The 21,677-nt window shown below is 36.6% G+C and overlaps 1 protein-coding gene across 3 annotated transcripts in view; it reads right to left on the bottom strand.

The window, feature by feature from the left end:
* Positions 1-8,078: 8,078 nt before the first annotated feature.
* LOC149577768 (HIT-type Zinc finger family protein) overlaps positions 8,079-21,677 on the bottom strand; it is a 66,285-nt gene continuing 52,686 nt past the window's right edge. For all 3 annotated transcript variants that reach the window (XM_089825788.1, XM_089825800.1, XM_089825792.1), the window contains 2 exons: positions 10,445-10,486; positions 8,079-9,319 (listed from right to left, as the gene is read on the bottom strand). In XM_089825788.1, coding sequence (XP_089681914.1) covers positions 8,361-9,319; positions 10,445-10,486 — 1,001 coding nt within the window. In that variant the 3' untranslated portion in view covers positions 8,079-8,360. The remainder of the gene's footprint in view (positions 9,320-10,444; positions 10,487-21,677) is intronic.

Below are 21,677 nucleotides of genomic sequence, written 5' to 3'. Positions count from 1 at the left end.
ATTAGAGGAAACTAGGGGACATGACAGTATGTGAATGTAAATATGAATAAACAACATCCACAAACAGATTGCTAAATCTCTCATCATCCCACTGTGTACAGCTACAATCAAGAGAGATTAGTAAAATAAACTTGTCATAAGTAATACTAAAAGTAACCAATACAAAACTTTCCAAATCTAATTATTCACAAATTTTACAACCATTTCATATATGACAAGATAGAAGATGGCTTCAGATAGGAAGATAAAATGGAAAATACTTATCTTTCTATAAGCTCGGTAATGTGTCCCTCACAACAACATCAATCACCTTCAGAGTTCTACTTTTTTCTTTTTCATATCTCCCCAATCCTTGGGATTTCCACATTTTCAACCCTTAGTGTGATCTGACACAACTACAACTCCTATCCATGAAGGTGGTGAATATCCTTGCAAGTGCTACAAGGTCAATCTTAAGAGAGTGGACGCGTCATAACTGAGCATATGCAGAAAAAGAGTCCATGTCATTTGAGTGGTGATGGAGGCTTCTAATGGATGTCACTTAAAGATTTGTCTGAGCATCTTCTCCAATATCCACAGACGAACATTCTCTATAACCGCAATTGCCACTCCTATTGATTACCATAGAACATATTATCATTGTCGTCAAATTCAAGCTTCGACTTCTTTTCTAACCGAAAAGACTCAACCCAAGATAACTTGCTCAAAACATATCAAAAATGTTTGAATGAAAGTGATAGACCTATCCCTATTTGAAAAGATGAAGATCAACCCACTAGTCTTGCTTTACTTTGCAAATATGAATGATTTGACAACAAGCTTTTAGAGTGAGCAAAAATTGAGCAACAAGATTCGGTTTCACAAATGGTAGAGAGATGTAACTATTAGGATTAACCACAGATAGAAATAACAGTTACATGCAAATATAACCAATATCAAAAAATAATAGATCGCACATAAGAGAACACAAGACACCAAGATTTAACGTGGTTCACCCAATCCCTGGGCTACGTCCATCAACAGCAAGTCCAATATTATTATTATCTAGTGATTACAACCTGATTACAATCTATAATCCCTTACACCTCAATACTATCGCAAGAACCAATTTTCGCATCACACATTATAAAAACTCTAACCCTAAGCCCTTTTTGTACTAACTTTTTGTTGCTTACAAAATTAGGGCTAGAATAATAGAAAAATAGTAGTCGATGCCTTTTACAATATAAGGGCATTTTTGGCTCCTATGGGGGCGTTGCCCCTCGACCCCACCCTGTACTACGATAGGGAGCACACCTGGGGCGCTGCCTCTTGACCTCGTCTTAGGCCCCCAAACCCCTGTAGAAATAATCTAGAGGGAAACCATGCCGAATAAACCTCTACGTCTGATTAGGCTCTACATCACAACAGAAACAATCCAACTTATAAACTATTGATATGGAACAAAAGGAAATATTGATAATAAACAACAAAGGAATACATAACAATAACTATACTGAAGATAATGATCTCTCAATAGAACGATCAAAACAAGCAAAGCGTACGCCAGAGCTGGACTACACTTATATTCAATGTTATTGTATTGTTACTACATAAAACATAACACCACAATCTAATGCCCAAATGCAGGTTGATACTGATTACACTCTTACTTTTTGTCTTCCCCACTTCTAGCAAGGCCACCTAAGTTATCTTACCTTAAGACTTTTTCCAGGGAAATCTTTCTTACCCCTGTTTCAATTGATAATGCTACCAAGATCACACCATGGTCAACGTATCTGTTTGCATCTCATGATCAATGAGACAAGCATATGCGATGATAACAAAACGAAAACCTCACATAATAAACAAAAAATAGTATTAAAAAAAAAAAATCAATCTCCCCCAAAACAAACTTGCAAACGAATCTAGTGGAAAAATAGAACAGCAATAAAAAAGAAGAATAAAATAAGAGAAGAAAGAACTTTCAGCTTATTTTTATTGAATAATAGATACCAATTTATACATTAGCTTGACTCAACAACATTCTTAAATGATTGTTAATTAAATTGACAATAAACTTCTTCATGATTGACAACACACATACAAACCTAACACTAACTGAAACTTATGGAAACTTAACACATCTACAATAAGAACTTGATTCAAACTAAAACTCTGACTCAATCCTAAACTAAACTTGTGTTGCCAGCAACTCAACAAGGCTTGCCACATGTGCAACAATTATTATTGACTACCATTGGAATATTAACTCCAACAAAATCACCTCTCACAATAAGAAAAATATATATCCAATAATGAATATGATCATTTATATGAAAATGCAAAATAGAAGTATAGATTCAATACCATCTGAAAAAGATATTAGAACATCTTGAATTAGGAAAAAAATAATTAAGACAGAACTCCATATCAACAAAAATAAAATTAACACAAAATGATGGCTTGATGAAACGACATCTAGATGCTTACATAAAAAAAACAAAGATCCACTAAAGGAAAAACTCAGCATAGAGAAGAAAATATCAGCAAACTTCAGAAGGGTAAAAACTCAGGTGCCTATCAAATTCCAATAATTACAAAAGTCTAAAACACTTCTAATTTGCATTAGAAAAATGAAACAAAGGAATCTTCTTAAATGTTGATCTAAAACTGGCCCTGATACCATGTTAGATTTAGTCCGAAAACTTAGATAAACAACAAAAATGAATAACCAAGACTGAAACAAGAGACACACAAAATACCCTAGGAAAAACCTTCTAGAATGAAGGAGAAAACTCAACCACACAAAAAAAGATCACTTTATTGATAATAAAATATTCAAGTGTACAATGTCTTTCGTTTGAAGCAATATATATAACATAAAGAGAGACTCTTCACATTCTAACCGAAGGTCTCTTCAATTTCCAAAACATAACTCTTTAACTACCACTCTTCATATTTTCATTCCTTAACACATGTTGTAAGACACGTCTTTATATTTAATATTACAATTAATCATAAATGTCTTTTTCAGCTAAAAGTGACTATAACGGTATTAACACCCAAAGATAAATATCTCTATCGCAGCTACAACCTCCAACATCATCGAGTCATTAAGAAATACAGAGTAGAGTGTTCTTTTTCTCAATGCTCAGTTTCATAATTTAATGGCTTTTGTAAATGTTGTGGCAACAATAGATGAAAGTAGGGTAGTAGAAGCCCATGTCTCTTTATGCAAACTAATGGGTGTAGGGGCGAGTGAAAGATATATTTGTTTGGATTCTCTAATAGAGTCCCAACCAGATTTCCTAGAATTCAAGAAGACAATAAAAATGCAAATTGGTTTTCCTTTACCACGTGATAGATGATTACAAAGGAAGTTGACTACAAATTTTAATTATTTTCTTTATAATTTAGAATGTAGATCAAATCCAGATATGTTGGCCATGTAAAAATATTTTGAATCCCCTAATTGAATCTAAAATTTAGAATGTAATACCTGGGAACCGAAGGAGTGATACAAAATTAAAATGTGAGGTGGGGTGCATGGGAGGGCCCAAAGGAACTTGAAGTCAAAGCTTCAAGTGTGCTTGTTAACCAAGAAATCGGTGGTGAGTTGATGCAAGAGCATCCTAGGCTTTCTTGTTATCCTGCATGTTGGGGGTATTTGGCTTTGAAATTGTAGACTCAATCACCAAAGGAGTGGTGCTCGATCGTTGTTAAAAGTAGTGTTAGCCAAGGTACTCGATCATTGAAGGGGCTCGGTCGCTGAAGAGCTCAGCAGATATTGTTGCTTGGCACTCACTGTTGTGCTTGGCATGCATTGGTTGCTCGGCATGTATTCGCTGCTCGACAATGCTTGGGAGTTTGTTGACACTCGACAGTGTGTTGGTGCCAACTGAAGTTTTTGGTGCATTTGGCATGTAATCATGTTGTGGATCGATCTGGGAGTTTGTGTGGACCTATTTGTGGTTTTGGTTATCTCTCCTATGTGCATTTAATCATGGTTGTAAACTTGGGGCTTGTCCTAAGTATTTTCATGAGGTTATCATGTTTTAACTATAGGTTAACGCAAGGGTTAACATTTTGTATCTAATGTTTTTTTGTGAGCCGACTTGTGGCTTAAATATGCATTTAATGCAAGAGATTTTATTTAATTTGTAATTGCTAAGCCGACTTGTGGCTTTGTTGGGTATAAGTAAGGAGTCTTGTGGAGTCTTTAGATATGATCATGCAGCTTGGTGAAGGAGATGAAGTGGAGGAGCGAACTTTGAAGAGCTAGTAGTTGTGGCTTAGAAAACAAGGAGATTGCTTAGTGGGCTTACGAGCTCAAGTTGAGATCTTCCTTGGAGGTTTCTACCAAAGTGCAAATCTGGACTAGCTAGGATTAGTGTTGTGAGTTGGATCTTGTGGGATCTTGCAGAACTATTATTGTATTTGTTGTTGTATTTGGCCCTAACTCGAAAGGCCTCATAGTTGGGCATATTCCATGTAAACAATTATTTTATAAATAAAGAGTTGTGATTTGGTATCAAATCTTGCATTGTTGTTATCTTGTGTTGTGTTTCCACTGTGTGGTTATTGTTGGGGGCTAGGACATCTTCTTTGGGGATTCTCCTGCCTTGCACTACATTAGATGGTACCAGAGCAAAGGTTGTTCTTGAGCATGTAGACAAATCACCGAAGCTGAGGCAGTTTGCACTAGGATCGTGGGTTGGAAAAGGTTGATTTGGTGGAGCCGACTGATCTTTTGGATTTGTGGATTTATTGCTTAGGGTTTGCGAAAATCTTGGAAGATGCCTTGAAGAAGATTGGGCCCTAGGGCGATTGATGTTCTTAGTGATGTTGTGGATGAACGGATCTCAAAGAAGATGAGAGCAAAGTTCAGATCTAAGATTGCATTGATGAAGAGTGACATGATTGCTAAAATTGTGAGTGCTTTAGGTGGCGTACCTAGGCATGTGGGTACTAAAGGTAGTTAGGAGAAAGTTGCAGAAGATTTTGAAGTTGTTGGATCGAGTGGTGAGGACAGAACTGATCGTGTGGAGAGACCTATGGGAATTAGGGTTGGTCAGTTTGCTCGACTTGGATCTCAGTTGAAGCTGAGCATAAGATGGAAGTTTCTAATTTTTCAGGTACTTTGAATCCTGAAGACCTAATTAATTGGATTGGTGAATTGGAAGACTACTTTGAGCTTAAGGATATCGAGGATCCACTCAGAGTGAGGTTGGCACAAACTAAGTTGAAGGGACGTGCTACTCTTTGGTGGAAGGAATTGCAAAGAGACAGAGAGGAGGAAGATGAAATGAAGATCTCTAGATGAAAATTGATGGTGACTAAATTGAAGGCTAAGTTTATTCCTGCTGATTATGAACTTGAGTTGTTTAAGAGGTTGCAGAATCTAAAACAGAAGGATATGACTGTGAAGGATTATACCGAGGAGTTCTACAAGTTGACTATTTGGTCTAGGCACAGAGAATTGTCAAAGGAGAAGGTAGCTCAGTACATTAATGGTTTAAGATTCAATATTCAAGATGAGGTTGGTATGATGAATATTTCTTCAATGGAGGATGCTTATCAATATTCTTTGAGAGCAGAAGAGAAGTTGAAGAGGAAACATCAAGGTAATCTTTGAGGAAAGGAGAAGCAGGATAGCTCGGCACAAGCTAAACTAAGTGCAGAAGGTGAACCAAAACATGTTGATCAAAAAAAGAGGACAGGTGGAGGTTTGTTCAGAGGTAATTGTTTCAAATGTAGCAAAAAAGGGTATAGATATTTTGAATGTCTGATCGGTAGGACAGTTGCTGTTGTGAATGAGGTTGAAGTCCAGGACAGTTAGCCTGAGCAAGGAGAGAATTTGTTGGCTCGACGAGTACTGATGGGTCAGAGAACATTGGATTCTTGTCAGAGCGCTAGTTTGTTCAGGACTTGTTGTAAGTCTGGCGGCAAAGTCTGTAAAATGATTGTGGATGGCGGTAGTACTAATAACCTTCTTGTTGAGGAGATGGTTCAAAAACTTGGTTTGTAAAGAATGAGACATCCTTATTCTTATAGGATTGGCTGGTTCCAAGGTGAGCATGCTTTGGAAGTGAGGGAGCAATGCCTTGTTGATTTCTAGATTGGGCAGTATAAGGATCAAGTGTTGTTTAATATTGTGGATATGAACAATTGTCATGTGTTACTTGGTACACCTTGGCAGTATGATTGCAAGGTTGTGCATGATTGTGTCAAAAATGTGTTTACTATTGAGAAAGGTGGCAAGAAGTTTTCTCTGATTCCTTTGCAGAATTAAGAGCTTGGTAGGAGGAACCTGAGTATTGGCAGCGGAGTTGAGTTGGCAGATTCTGAGAAGGTTGGAGATCAGCATGGAAAGCAGACCTATGGAACACATGTGATGGATGTGAAGAAAAAAAAGAAAAACAAGGGAAAGAGTGTGCAAGTTGAAGACTTGGAGGACATGTATGTGAAGAACCAGTTTGGGATTTATGTGTTGAATCCAGAAGATGTTCTTCTAGCTTCTAGAACATCTTTTCAAACCTAGGATGTTTGATGCAGGAGCATCCTAGGCTTTCTTGCAATCCTGCATGTTGGGGGTATTTGGCTTTGGAGTTGTGGACTCGGTCACCAAAGGAGTGGTGCTCGATCGTTGCTAAAAGTAGTGTTAGCTGAGGTACTTAGCCATTGAAGGGGCTCAATCGCTGAAGAGCTCGACAAATACTGTTGCTCGGCACTCATTGTTGTACTCGGCATGTATTGGTTGCTCAGCATGTGTTGGCTACTCAGCAATGCTTGGGAGTTTGTTGACACTCAACAGTGTGTTGGTGCCGACTGGAGTTCTTGGTGCATTTAGCCGGTGATCGTGTTGTGGATCGATCTAAGCGTTTGTATGGACCTATTTGTGGTCTTGGTTATCTCTCCTATGTGCATTTAATCACGGTTGTAAACTTGGGGCTTGTCCTAAGTATTTTCATGCAGTTATCGTGTGTTAACTTTTGGTTAACACGAGGATTAACATTTTGTATTTAATGTTTGTTTTGAGCCAATTTGTGGCTTAAATATGCATTTAATGCAAAGAGTTTTATTTAATTTGTAATTGCTAGGCCGACTTGTGGCTTAGTTAGGTATAAGTAAGGAGTTTTGTGGAGTCTTTAGCTATGATCATCCAGCTTGGAGAAGGAGATGAAGGGGAGGAACGAACTTTGAAGAGCTAGTAGTTGTGGCTTGGAAAACAAGGAGATTGCTTGGTGGGCTTGCAAGCACAAGTTGAAATCTTCTTTGGAGGTTTCTACCAGAGTGCAGATCTAGACTAGCTAGGATTAGTGTTGTGAGTTGGATCTTGTGGGATCTTACAAAATTGTTATTGTATTTGTTGTTGTATTTGGCCCTAACCCGGAAGGCCTTATAGCCAGGCATATTCCATGGAAACTGTTATTTTATAAATAAAGAGTTGTGATTTGGTATTAGATCTTACATTGTTGTTATCTTGTGTTGTGTTTCCACTGTGTGGTTATTGTTGGGGGCTAGGACGTCTCCTTTGGAAATTCTCCTGCCTTGCACTGCATCATGAGTACCTAGATTAAATCAAAGTCCTCGATCATTACAATCTGCCAACATTAAATAAATAAAACCATTTGTCCATGCCCTCAAGAATGTAATGTAAGTTGCAGGAAATACTAACAAAAATAACATTTCAACATACCTCATGACTTTTGCATTCATTAGACGCTTGAAGAAGTTGTAGTTTTGCAGAGAAATACAATTTTGTATAAAGGTCTTTTCAAATAAAAAATAATTCTGGCATTTGATGTTAACTCCAATGCTTATACATGCCCATGCCCATGCCAATGGATGAATCTAGGAATTAAAAGGAAAATTTGACAATGAACAAATATAGCGAAGATGTGACAGCAGAGTAGGAAATTGGAGTAATAACTTTCTGCATTGTGGTTTACTTCCAATTATATGTAAACAAGAATGATTGCGGTTGTTTGTCTGGTTGCAGATTTTTGGCATGGCAAAGCAGGAAATGGCATCTCTCAAAAAGCATCTGTCACATATAGCAATACAGGATCAGGCTAATGAACATCCAAAAAAACTGTATCATAATCTCTGATCACCAGAACCTCTTTCTTATTGTATCTTGTTGTATTCAAGATATATTTAATCTTGAAATGTACAACCAAGGAAGTACTGAATTGTAAGATAAATCAGACAGAAAAATGTGTATTATGCCGATATAACATTTTTTTATGTATTGCTTTTCACAATAAATGGAGCTAATATCTCTGGAAAAAACACATAAAAATACTGGAGTCTGAACAACAGCCCTTGTGCCTAAATTACATCCATTTCCTCTATACGTGTTTGCAACACAATCGTTACAAAACCTCTTCAATCAAAATCCTGTCCTTTTGTTTTTCCTGACTGTTGACGTTCAAGTGATCTTTGCCAGAGTTTCCAAAGTCCATTGTCGTAAATTCTCTCTTTACAGCTTCTATAAGAATGGTCAGGGAAGACCAGACTTCATTTGGTTGTTCATTAGTCCAACACATTAGGAAGTAGACTTTTCTCAAAGCAGATTGAAGGGATTTCCAACTTCCGTTTCTTCCTCTATCTTGACTCTCTGCTTCCTTATTTCTATTTACTTTTTCCCTGAGTTGTCTCCTTTCCCCAGATCTGTCAACCTTAGCTTCTTTTGCTGCAGCCTCCAGAAGTCTATACAAGTCCATAAATGCACACAGTAAAGCTGCCCTGCCAAGCTTTAAAAGAGCGACAACATCGTCGCAAAGTCCAATCCCAAATTTCAATCCACCAGCATGTTTAAAACTTGGAGAACATGCTGTCTCTAAACAATTTGACAAAGCTTCACTGACAGTTTCTGGTAAACCTGCTTGGCCCAACACTGCAGACAAAGTTAAACAAACCATTGCTGCATCCAGAGGATCACTTTTCCAGTCTCCGTTAAAATATCTAAGTGTAAAGCAGTAGCTGTATATTACATCTACCAAATGAACAGCTAGCAAAGGTGATGGTTCAACACAAGTCAATTGTCGTACCGTGGATAAAGGATTCTCAGGACCTGCTGGTACATCACTCACATCATTCTCATCTCGATGCGCATTTCCTGTACTTGGGTTTTCTGATGCCTGAACTTCTGAATCATCTAATGGCTGAACAAGTTGACTTCCATCCTTGGAAAGAGAGATTTTATTTACACCAGGCTTAAACCACCATGGTTCCCAGGGCCTTACCAAGTGGCTTAATTTACCTGATGCTACAGCTTGCAGGAAATGTTTTCTATCTTTCACTGATAGGTCATCCAATGAGATATCATGTCCTGAAAGAACCAAAAAGAATATTAGGAAACTAAAAATTCAGAGCATTATGTTAAGAGACCAACTTCACAAGCTAAATTTTAAAGAAAAGAATGGGCCGCTCTAGAACACTCAATGATCCAAAAACCTGTACTGCAGTACTCTTGAATAACAAAGATCAGTCCTAATATGCCCCTTCTAATACCTTAACAACAATTCATCATCTAATGCAAGCAGTTTTGATTTTCAGAAAAATAGATAGATCCCTACTTCACAGGAAGCAGATTGACACTTCAACCTTTAGCTAATGGTATCAAGGCATGAAAAACTCTAAATCTTACGATGAGAACTGAAATGTAATGATCATTATCCACACTATGATTTAACCTCTAATATTTTAGAAGAAAATTCTCAGGGCACTTGGAACTCTTGGGCAGAATTCTTCGAGACGTTTATATTCTTGATTTGAATATAGTCATCTGAGTTGAATATAAGTAGCTATGAACAATGATACTTCTATTGAACATAATTCATAATTGTTGCTAATCTGGAAATTAAGACAATTAAGACACGTGCCTCAGAAAAATGTTCTTTTGGAAGAATGTTAAACATAGCCACAATATAAGATGAGTAATTAGTTCCATGGTGATTTCACGAGCTAAAATAGTGGATCAAATTCTACTATGAAAAAAAATCATGCAGAAAAATATGTAATAGGTGATTTCTATTCTCTAATTTACACTGGATAAAAATTATGCAGAATAGAATATAGAGAGTGGCAGTTAATTGTAGGAAATTGGGCAAGCACTGGATAGCAATTTTGAAAGGAAAAACTGCAGTTGGGCTTAAGACTTTGACAAGCTTAGTAAGAATAGGTAATACATCGTGCATTTCAGCTGATAAACAAAGTATGAGACATTGTAAAAATTAGTATCCAATTTACAAAGAAATGGATTTCTTTCTGTAGGTTGATTGTTCTCAGACCATTTTAAGCTTTTAACAATTTGCTCCAAGACCCAAATTAAACATTATTCTATGACTATCTGTGACAATCATTCCTTAAAGCCAGCTTTTAAAGTTGGCTACCTTTACTCCTAGTCCTCATGTAGTTTGTTCCACTATTAGCATGAGGTAGAAATGACAAATACCTTCAACTATCTTTTGGATCGTCTCCATAGACAACGGAAACTCTGTCCAGAAAAGCAAAAGAAGAGTTAGCGAGTTAATAGTGGAATTCTAGCACTTATATATCCTAGAACTGGAATCTGACAGAAATAAAAGAGTAAATAAATATAAACTCGAGAATTGAAAATCAAATTAAACAGGGGTGACTTATCATAATTGCCAATCAGCAGTCATTTAATAGTTGTTCAAAATACAATGTCTAAAAACTAGAAGAATGTTTTCAGTAAGGAAATTCAAAACTTTTGGCTTTCTAATCAATGGATTACCTTCTCAAGTTTTTTCATTATTGTGTGGTAAATATTATAGATGAGCAGCTTCTTCCAAGTCAAAAGCATTATATATATTGAAATCAATTAGTATACTATATATCTTCCTCTGTATGCAATGCACATGCACACTATATAGGGGATCAAATGAACGACTGCCTTTAACCTAGCAGCCTCAGTACTTTCAGATACACAACAGTGGGCAAAATAACAGAGATTCTGTTTATATTTTCTCTGAAAGTCAACATTCAAATAGGTTACAAACATGCTATAAAAATATTGATTTAAAATTGAAGTTCAACACAGAAAATAGCACAAATACGGCTTTCACACCAAAAATGGAGGACTTCCAACAAACTTATCCACAATGATCTTTCTCTGTGGTGTCACTGATTAGAGTTTTAATTTTTTACATTATCTTTATTCTTAATATTTGACAGATTACATAATTGGTCACAATCTCTTAAGTATCACTCTAAAATCATATAATTTCGTTTCGCTTTCTAAAATATAAAATTATATGTTTTATGCCTTATTGCAAACCCTCACTAGGCTTAAAAGCAGACTTGACATTAATATTTGAATCCAAGCTTATCAAGCAAAATTAGAGAATTGGGAAATTGTAAGTACAATTTAATATTGGTATGAAATTGACTAATTTTAGTTTTATTTGACAATTTTCCAGGTAGATTGTGTATGAGTTTTTCCATCACAGTTTTGGGTCACAATCTGTGATTCACGATGAGGATGATAAAGAGAGCTTAAAGAGATCAGGAAAATAATAAGAGTTTATATATATATAGACAAAAGTGAAAATATAATCATACAAAAATAAATGCTTCAATTTGTGCCCCCCACCCCTCTCTCTCTCTCTCTCTCAAGTAAAAATATAATCATACAAAAATAAATGCTTCAATTTGTGCCTCTCTCTCTCTCTCTCTCTCTCTCTCTCTCTGTGAGTGATTTGTGTTCCCTATTTTGATTTTATTTTGATTTTTGTTGTCTTAGGTTTTCTTTATAATTTTTACTTGTGTTTATGTCCTTTAAGCTCAGTTTCAATTTGTGCAACTATTGTGGTTTTCATCCTCTCTTTCTCCACATTATTTTCCTTTGTAGTGTTTCTTCCCTCTCTTATTATTCCCCTTTTATAATTTTATCTACTCTTCTTTCTCTATTTTTTATTGTCTCTTTAGTAGAGTTGTCTTAACCTTTTCTTTTGTCCTTGGTACATGGATCACCTACCATCCTCTCCCTTCTTATAGCTAATGTCAAGTCTGCAACTCTTATTATTTTTCTAATCTCCTTATGCTCTCTTTATCATCCTGATGATGGATCACGGAGTGTGATCCAAAATGTCGATGAAAAAACTCCTAGAAAATCTACCCAGAAAATTGTTGTACCAGTTTTCAGCCTCAACGAGATTAGGTGAAGAAAAGAATACCATGCTGCAGCAACATGAAAATATTGCTGAAGATGACAACTCTCCAGATTCAAAGCATATCTATGCTGCTGACTCAAGTGCTACAAAACATAACTGGTTGGAATTATTGTTTTGTAACTTTTAAGAATACTTGTGACAGAAGCCAGGTTACTCTTGAAGTAAGAGATGATATCACCTATTACATTCAGTGTTTAACTTAAGGTGATGTTTCGCTAAAATGGGCACACATTGTTGTAAACAAAAGTTATTTATGTTCTCCGAATCAATAGAAACTTATTATCTATCAAGTGACTGTTCGTTCACAACCTGAAGGTTGAACTTAATTGGCAATAGAGAGAAGTTGTGTTAAATTGCCCAGATTCAATAGTTGGCAAGATTTTTGAACTTTAAATTATCCATCATGACAACAAAATCTTGGCAGTCAAGGTTGATGACTGTGCTATCCTATGGCATCAGAGACATGGTGAGAGGTCTTCCCTTAGCTGGTATGGCATGGTGAGAGGTCTTCCCTCACTTGAAACTGATGATCTTTGCTCAAGCTGTTTGACTCGTATATAACATCAAGCCCCTTTTGCTTAATACTCATTGATCAACTGGTCCATTGGATGTAATTCATACAGATCTGCATAGATACATGACTCCTAGTATTAGCAGGTACAAATACTTTAAACTCATTGTTAATGATCACACATGAAAAACGTGGGTATGTTGTATGATGACCAAGGGTCAAACTTTCAAAATCTTTAAAGAGTGTGTTAGCCCCTTTTCAAGGATGCATAAAAATTTTGAGCAAAATGTTAAATTTCTTGCTTATAATGGGACTTGACTAGTTATTTCTTCATAGCCATGCTTAAGAATTTTTTGAAGTTTTGAAAGAAGCCCTAAAGCAAGGGTCACTTCATCATAGAAAGGGGGACTTTGTTTTTACCTAGTGAAATGACTTATTGTTTTAATCCCTAGCTTATTCCAAAGTAATTTTTCCTAAGGTTGTGTGCGGGTCCTTTTCATGCAAGGGGCGTTATGTCTTTTCCTAGGCAAGTTTCTTTTTAAAGTTGGGTCACAAGAGTATGTTGAAAATTATATAAAATGCATCACTTGGGTCCATTTGTAATAGTATATTCTAACAATTACTTTTGTTTTCTTTGGCCACATGGCTTTATGTCATTTGGTGAAACATGTCTCAGCAAGTGAGCAGACCTACCACAATATCATGTTTCATGATCGTAAGATCAAGGGAGATCTGAAGGCAGTTGCTTTGTTGCCATCGAACGTTGCATACAGTTTACTCAACGCAACAATACGACTAAAAGACACGTGTCTCTGGCACCCCATGTAACTATGGTCAAAGTAGAAGGAGATCTACGGTGGTAATATCAATATGAAAAGGTGCAAGGAAGATACTCAATGCGACAATGAGACACATGTCCAGGGTGGGACCAGAGCAAGGGAGTTTCATCAATGATTCAGTAAAGCGCCACATGTCTTGTTCCCACATGGTAAGATGGGCCACGAGAAGCCTGTAGGAGATCAAATTTGGAGCATCCAAGTGATGGAGGACTAACAGTGTTCGCATTGTCGTGATGAAAAGTTGTCATATTTTTAGTCATCGTGACATTGAGACACGTGTTCGTGGTTAGACATGTCGTTAGCTAACTCAGTGAAGGTTTTGAGGGATAATCATGTAAGGCCACGTGTGCAACTGTAGGCCAGCTTCTCTGCAATCAGTAATTTTTCGAGCCGTCAGATCAAGGAAGATCCAACAGTTGGAGCAATGTAGCTATCTATACATGCACAATGTATATCCAATGTGACAATGCTACTATGAGACATGTGTCCCATGTGGTCCCTTCAACGAAGTACTCTGCAGTTTCTTGACCGTCGGATCACAAAAGATCTACGGTGGTCGCGATGGCGCTATGAAAAGTTGCATGACCTTTACCCATCACAACATGGCAAGCAACACATATCCGAGGTGGGGCCTAAGCTTTTAATGGAGTCAAGATGGATCTTGTAGAAAATAGAGGGTTACCACATGTCGCACATAGAGCAACTAAGAAGACATGAAAGGCAAGTGTTTAAGTCTTGAGCGTTAGATGTGATTGGATATGACAGCTACCGCGATGTCGCTATGAGAAGCTGCAGGATCTTTACCCATTGCAACATTGTGACATGTTGACACATGTCCAAGATTGTTCAAGGATCAGAGGATGGCCTGCAGTGCCAAGGTGGATTACAGTTGTCGATTTGTTATTTGTTTGACTTCCCCGTCACCATAGGAAAATTGACTCAGCATTCACGGATTAGATCTGAGTCGTCAGTTCATTTTTCTGCAAGGTTTTAATCAACGGTCTAGGTTCAAAATTGTTCATGGTTTCTTTTGGCCCATTGTCTGCAAAATTGATGGCAAATTAATTCAAAATTTGTGCAAACTTAAATGGGATTAACCTATGCCTGTATCATTAAAAGTTGTCTTGTTGAAATGTGATTGAGTTCCAGTACGAGCGCAAAAAAAAGCATACAGTGCCAAAGGAGTTGCAGAAAAACTAGGGTTTTTCACAAAAGACATTGCAGGAAGTGGGAGAAAAACCAGTAAGTACTCTTGTCCAAGTCATAAAATTTAATTTCAGAAAGCCATTGTGGTTGATTGTTTGTGGGTGAAGTATTATTGTAAACCCTAGAAAATGACGCCCAAAAGGGATTTCATGGGAAAGACAAATTACCGGGACAAAAATGTACATGCTAATTTCTTGGAAGTTATTTAAACATTGGATTTCACAGAGAAATCTAGGTGCCCCACACAGTAATGTTTGGAATTTTGATTTAGGGATATTGGTTGTACCTAGGGTTTTTATGGATGCGGACCTCCTAACCCTAATTGCAAAGAGGTATGATCCAGTGCTTCTATTAGTGCAAAATCATAATGGAGTTGGTCTACTTAAAATTACAGCAGAAGAAATTTGCGAGATTTTCATGCTGGACCCACCTTTTGGTTTTCATGAGACTATTGATTTTCAGAAGTTGCAGGAAGTATATGAAGCTCAAAAGGTCTATTTGAGAAATGGTCCTTTGAAGGAGCACTTTGCAGTTGTTGGGAATTTGTCTTTAGTTGCGTCATCAACTCTTGAACCTTTCTTGAAGACTTATTTCAATTCACGTGCCCTAGCAGTGTATATGCCCTTATGTAGAGTTTTTGGTGAACAAGAACAAAATTATATGTTTGTGCATTTCAGATACATGATGGTCGAAATCCTCCATTATGGTGTTGATGTGATTTTTTATTTTGCTTCTTACATTGTTGAAGAGATCCATAATGGTCTGATTGGAATTGAAAAGGGAAAGGTGGACAAACCTTTTGAACGGTATTCCATGCTTATGCACATGTGTTTGTTTAAGGGAGTTTCTTATTTTGGGAAGGAAATGATATTAACAAGAGAACAAAATGGTGTTGCCTGTCCAATTATGGAGTACAAATATGTCATGGGATAGGGATGATGCTAGTTTTGTAAGATTTGACAGATAGTTTGCTTCCAAGTTGAGAGTATTGTTATCACTTGAAAGCCCTCAGATTCTCAAAGCATTATTGGAGCTCATTAGAGCAAAAGAATTCGCTACAGATTTGAAGGTTGTCCATAATTTGGATGATATCATTCCTTAACCCAGTTTCTATAGTTTACAGAGTGTTGGATTTCAAGGGACTCCCCATGTGTTGCCTTATCAAGTTCTCCTTAAGGTTGGTGTTGCAGAAGTTCTATGGCAAATTGGTGGATAAGCGGAGAAAGAATTAGCTAGTAGATCAAGAGGTAGAATTTTTCCTTCTTACACTATTGCACATCAATTTATTATCACAAAGGGAGGATGGGTGCATTTTGATAAAGTCTTGAACCCCTATAAGATGGCAGTGTCTCATGCCAGATTTGTAAATCGAGAGGGATTCTCTGAAATGTTCCAAAAGAGAACTAAAGCTAAAAAGTATGAGCACCAGTTCTATTACCCTGAGGTTATAATCAAGAATGAATTTTCCTTGCAAGAACACGAAATCAAGAAAGAGAAATGGAGGGTTTACAAGAAGGCCCTAGACTTTATTTTGATAAAGATTATAATCCTTTGAAGGATGTGAAGACATGGGGTGACAAGTTACATAAACCGATGACACATTTTGCCGAAATTATTGAGGTTTTAAACGAGAAAAGAGCTACATTGGTTAATGTGTATCCTGATAGATCAAGCGAAGTAATGCAAAAGCTTGCACTTACCCTTGCTATTAACCCTGGACAGTGCACTCTCCAGAAGAAGATAGGGTACATTGTTGTGAGATCAAATGAAGACATTGCTATGAGAAGTAAAGAAGTAGAGGGTAGACCTCCATTACCCCAAGAAACAAGTGCTCCCTCTGCCTCAACATATAAACAACCTTTATCATAAAGTCCTTCAGAATCTGCTTCAAAGAAGCAAAGAGTAGAAGAGGCCACTTCATTAGGAAAAGAGGTATATTCACCATCCTAATACCCAACGCATTTTGAAAATGAACAAGAAATAATTGAGCAATTAATGCAATTGGGTAGCGAAGGTGGCATTTTTGTTACTACGGCTAAGTAGGAAGGGATGCTAGAAGAGCCCCCCATGCCAATCACGAACCTCAATGAAGAGGATTTTAGAGGAAAGGAGTTAGACCTTGTCGTGGAACAGGCTTGTAAGAAATTTTTGTCAGAAGATAATTTTGTTAAATCTAGAGTTTTTATTCAGTTTGCCTGGAGATTAAGCATGTCAAATTTTGAGGCCACATGTAAGAAGAGACAAGCAAAGCAACCCAACAAAGAGGACTCTGTCATAAGAAATGAATTAAAAGAGGAAATGATGGAAGAATTTAATAGGATTACTCTAGAAGAAGGAAGAGTGATGATAAAGGAAGCAAGAGTATTGATTCTTCCTAAATGGGACATTGCAAATGTCATGGTCTTTGATGTAGTTAGAAAAGAAACAAACACCAAGTTTAGAACTGAAGATGAAGCTAAGTTAGCATCCAAGGGAGTGAAGTACAATGAGGATCATGCTGCATTAGTCATATGGTCTTTACAAAAGATAGATAAATCTAGGCAACATGAATTCTCTAATACTGATCAAGTGGGAAGCCTAACGGTGAGAAGAGTAGGAGAAACTTCAAATGTTGAAGTCGCTCTTATGAACAAAGAGACTGCGGAGTTTACATTAGCCACTGCTAAAGGAGAAAAACAGAAATTTGATGAATTGAATCTTAGGTATGAAAAAGTCTTGGAAGCTTATGATGAACAGAGAAGAAATGACAATGAATTATTGAAAAAGGTGGCTGTGTATGAAAGCCAGCAAATGAGACAAATGGAGGTGGGAGACTCTTCGCAAAGAATGATTGCATCATCACCAGCCCCACCACCTCCTACTGGTCCTATAATAGAGCTCCCTCAGATTCCTCTGCTTCCTGAAGAACAGTCATGTGAACAAATTGAGGATGAAAAGACTAAGCTCAGAGCCATGCAAACAGAGGTGGTACAGAGATATGAAGAAAAAGTGTGAGACACAATATTGCATCTGGCATGTGTTGTTGACATCAGACCTCTTCACTATTGGGTATCAAAGCTCATGGATATTAGGGATTCTCTTAATAACAATGAGAAGGTGTTAAGACCAATCTTGGATAAATGGATTAGTAAAGAACAAGAGTTAAGTGAGTTATACAATAGCCAAAGATAAATTGCAGGTTGATGAGTTAATTGAGAAAACATATAATCAGGTGGCAAACTTGTTGGAGTTTGATGTCAATAGGGATTTATTGCAAAGAAGGGTAAGGTTTTACTTTTCTAAGTATGTAAATAAAGGTTTTGACCTTTTTCCTTTGGTCATAAAGGGTGAAAATAACATAAAAGCTTATGGAGAATGGGAAGAAGAATTGAATGTAGTTCTTAATTTTAGGTTGAATGATATAATAAACAATGATGACAATATTCTGTTCACAAGAACTGTGGAGGAGACTGTGAAAGCAGAGACATTTTTTAACTACTTCAATTTTGAAATAAAACAGTTGAAGGTGAAGTGAAAGGATATTGTTACAAAGGAAAGGGAGATTATTGATTTTAATTGGCCTGATGATACTGTTTATAACGAGTGGGTAACAAAATACGGTTCTAAAGAAGATAATCCACAAGTGGTAGTTGTAAAGTTTCTGCAAATTCTCAAGTGAATCAAACTTGAATTGTACCTTTCTAGGTCTGATGTAGATAATCTTCAATAAACAGTCTTATTTGAATGAAATAATATAATTCTGGAAATGCTTACAATTCCTCCAATTCGTCTTAGGGCAGTATTGATTAAGGAGCAGACTTCAATGTGTTGTGTATCCTTAAACTTCAATCACACCCACCTCTTATACCATGACCAAAGGGCATGTCCCCTAAAGGGACATGACCCTCTCTAGGTCGGCCCACACTACCTTCTAGAAATAGGCGCTCAAGGAAGATGACTAATGGTTAACTAACATAACAATTTAGTTATAGTTAGTACATAACAAAAATCATTTCCAAGGATCACCGCTTTAGCCAAGGTAATGTATTTAATGCCTTTAGAATGGTATACAAGGAGAGAAGAGTAATGTGCGGTCTGCATACTCAGACCAGTATGAATATCGATGTTAGAAGTTTAACAGTAGTTAGTGATCAAGAGTTAGATAAATCAGAATATGTTACACCACCACCTGAAGATGTTGCCCCACCAACAATCAAAGATAGTTAGACAGCATGCTGGAAAGAAACAGAAAATGCCAAAAGAGGGAAGACAATTATTTAAATAAGGTATCTTACCTTTGTGGTTCACCCACTATGGATACACCTACATGACAAATAAGGAACTGATCTTGAAAATCGGGCTGCCAGCTGTCATATTTCTATCTATTCTCTTTTCTTTCCCATTTGCAAGTAATGGACATTAACATGTTGTCTTTCATGTAACAAGTTTTTGTGTCCAATATTCTTGAGACGTGCCTTTTCTTTTCCAGCCTGAAGCTTGTTGCAATCCTTGTCTGTAAAAGGATTTCCAGGGCTTGGTAAAAGGGGTCTGAATTCTGAGAGAATGATCGTTATTCCATGTGTTTAATTGGTTCTGTACAATGTAGTGTTGTATTTTGATTTTGTTCATGATCAAGGGAAATAGAGTTTCAGTGTTCTGAGTCTGTCTTGAGTTGTTTTCATAACATCTGGTACTCTAATTGTATTATTTCAAGTAAACTAATACAAATGAAGAAACCTCTTGAACTGCTCAATTTGGATCCTGTCTCTTTTCATGCTGCTCCTTAGTTTTCTATGATTCAATCACAAGCATGTAGAATTCCAATTGTAGTTCATTTAGAATTATATCCCATTTCATATTTTGTTGTTAATCAAATTGATTAAGTAAATGCTTAATATGATATGAGAGAATTGAAGGGCTTTCATGTAGAGAGTGTGATAAGTATGAGATCTGGATTGTATATTAATTTTCTTTACAAGGTGAAGAAGTAGATCTGAAGTTGCAGTATCAGTTTTATGAGCAAATAGCCCACTAGATAAGGCACTGGTCATGTTATCATCCTGAATAAATTGATAAACCTACATTGTTAGAATCATTAATCAAAATCTTTTACATTTCATGTCATATTGTAGATCTGAAATGGTTGGCCTATACTTGATTTAGAGACCTTCAGGATATGGAGGGTTAGTTTGTCTTGCATTCCTTTTGTTGTCTCTAAGTTGGAAGAATTGAAGGCTATTGTCTGCTATAATGGGGTTAATGTCTAAATAAAGCCATAAAGGAAAGTGGATAAATCCCAGAGTCCACCTGATTCCTACAGAATCAAAGGGAAGAAGACTATATGTCTTGTTAGTTGGTCCTATTGGTTTGATTGGGAATACCTGTCATGGTTTGTAGCTGATTCCTAGGTATTTTCCACATCCCAAGAGCTATTTAAAATCCTATCAAATCAAGAGCCAACAGAGTGCAAAGCTTAAATGGAAAGACATCATGGTCATTGTATGATGTATCTGTGTGTTCTATCCAGATCCAGGATCGACACAGTCAATGAGCTCCCTTCTTTCTCAAAGGATGTGTAATTCAATATTGATTGAAAACTACCTACAACCCATAGAAAAATGGCATTGTTTAGATACAAAAACATACCATCAGAAAAATGGTGTGCAGTATGTGCAAGGATCCCAATTGGAAAGTACACATTCAACAGAGGATCTTTGCATGTCATTTGATTAGCAATTATTAGTAATTAAATTAGAACATATAAGCAATAATAGAGTTGGTTTACTACATTTTGCTTATACAAAGGAACAGAATAAAATAACAGTTACTATTTGTTCCTACCCCAGGTTATCACTGACCCTCATTTATTTGGGTGAGGCCTATAAATAGTAAGGGCCGGAATGGTAGGCATGAAGATTTCCGGAGACTAGATTCTCTTTTGAGCGAGAAACGAGGGCCTTTCCCTTTCCCTTTAAATAGTAGGGGGTAGGAGTAGGGCCCACCGTGCAGGGTTGAGGGCTGATTAGAGATCTTTGCATGTCATTTGATTAGAAAATATTAGAAATTAAATTAGAACGTATAAGCAATAACAGAGTTGGTTTACTACATCTTGCTTATGTAAGGGAACAGGATAAAATAATAGTTACTATTTGTAGCTGCTGGGAATAGGATTGAAAGAACAGACTATATTTGAACTGTTTCCTGAACTTAACATTAGTATAAATAACCATCATTTGATAAATAAATTATAATATATACAATGCTACTTGCTGATTGTTGTTGTGTCAATATGATATTAGAGTGGTAATCTGTATAGTTTGTGAAAGCTTAATGTGAGTTGTAAAAATGAATCCCGGAGTTCTTGTGCTTCACATTATTTTCCTATATATGCTGGAGACTAAAGCATTGAAAGCCTGTGTTGGGTGTTTCTTTTTTCTTTGAATTTGCAAAATTTTGGGTGGAGAAATTATGAAGGTGTGGTCCTTGGCATGTGAAGAATTTCCTTTTCTTTTTATAATCATTTGAGTATGAAGGTGTGAGGCGCGAAAATCTAAGAAGGAAAGAATTTTTCTGCAGCAAAGACAAGTATAGTGCAGTTCTTGTTACCAAGCCCATTGCCCATGCCGGGGATGGTGTAGATAGTGTGTCATTTTTGTTTGGAATGAGAATATTTATGGACCAAAAATGCAAGCCCTGTAGATTCACCACCTCTGCCCCTCATATTTGCAAACAATGTCTCTTGTCTGCAAATCTGTTGAGGACTCTGTTATTTTCTGCAAAATATGCTCAGCTTTTCTCAAGTTGTAAATGGTGCGAGGATGAGCAGAGGAAATATTATTTTATTATAAAAAATAATCTTAAATAAATTTAGGGGTAAGTTGTTTTTTATTAGATGGTGCTTTTTTTTTAAATAATATAATCTACCCAATAAAATTAGTGTTAAGTAGCAGAATTGAA

Source organism: Cupressus sempervirens, chromosome 1 (genome assembly GCF_028749045.1).
Source record: "Cupressus sempervirens isolate cs-2001-9-10 chromosome 1, ASM2874904v1, whole genome shotgun sequence".
NCBI classification, from domain to species: domain Eukaryota; kingdom Viridiplantae; phylum Streptophyta; class Pinopsida; order Cupressales; family Cupressaceae; genus Cupressus; species Cupressus sempervirens.
This window is presented reverse-complemented; position numbering and strand designations above follow the sequence as displayed.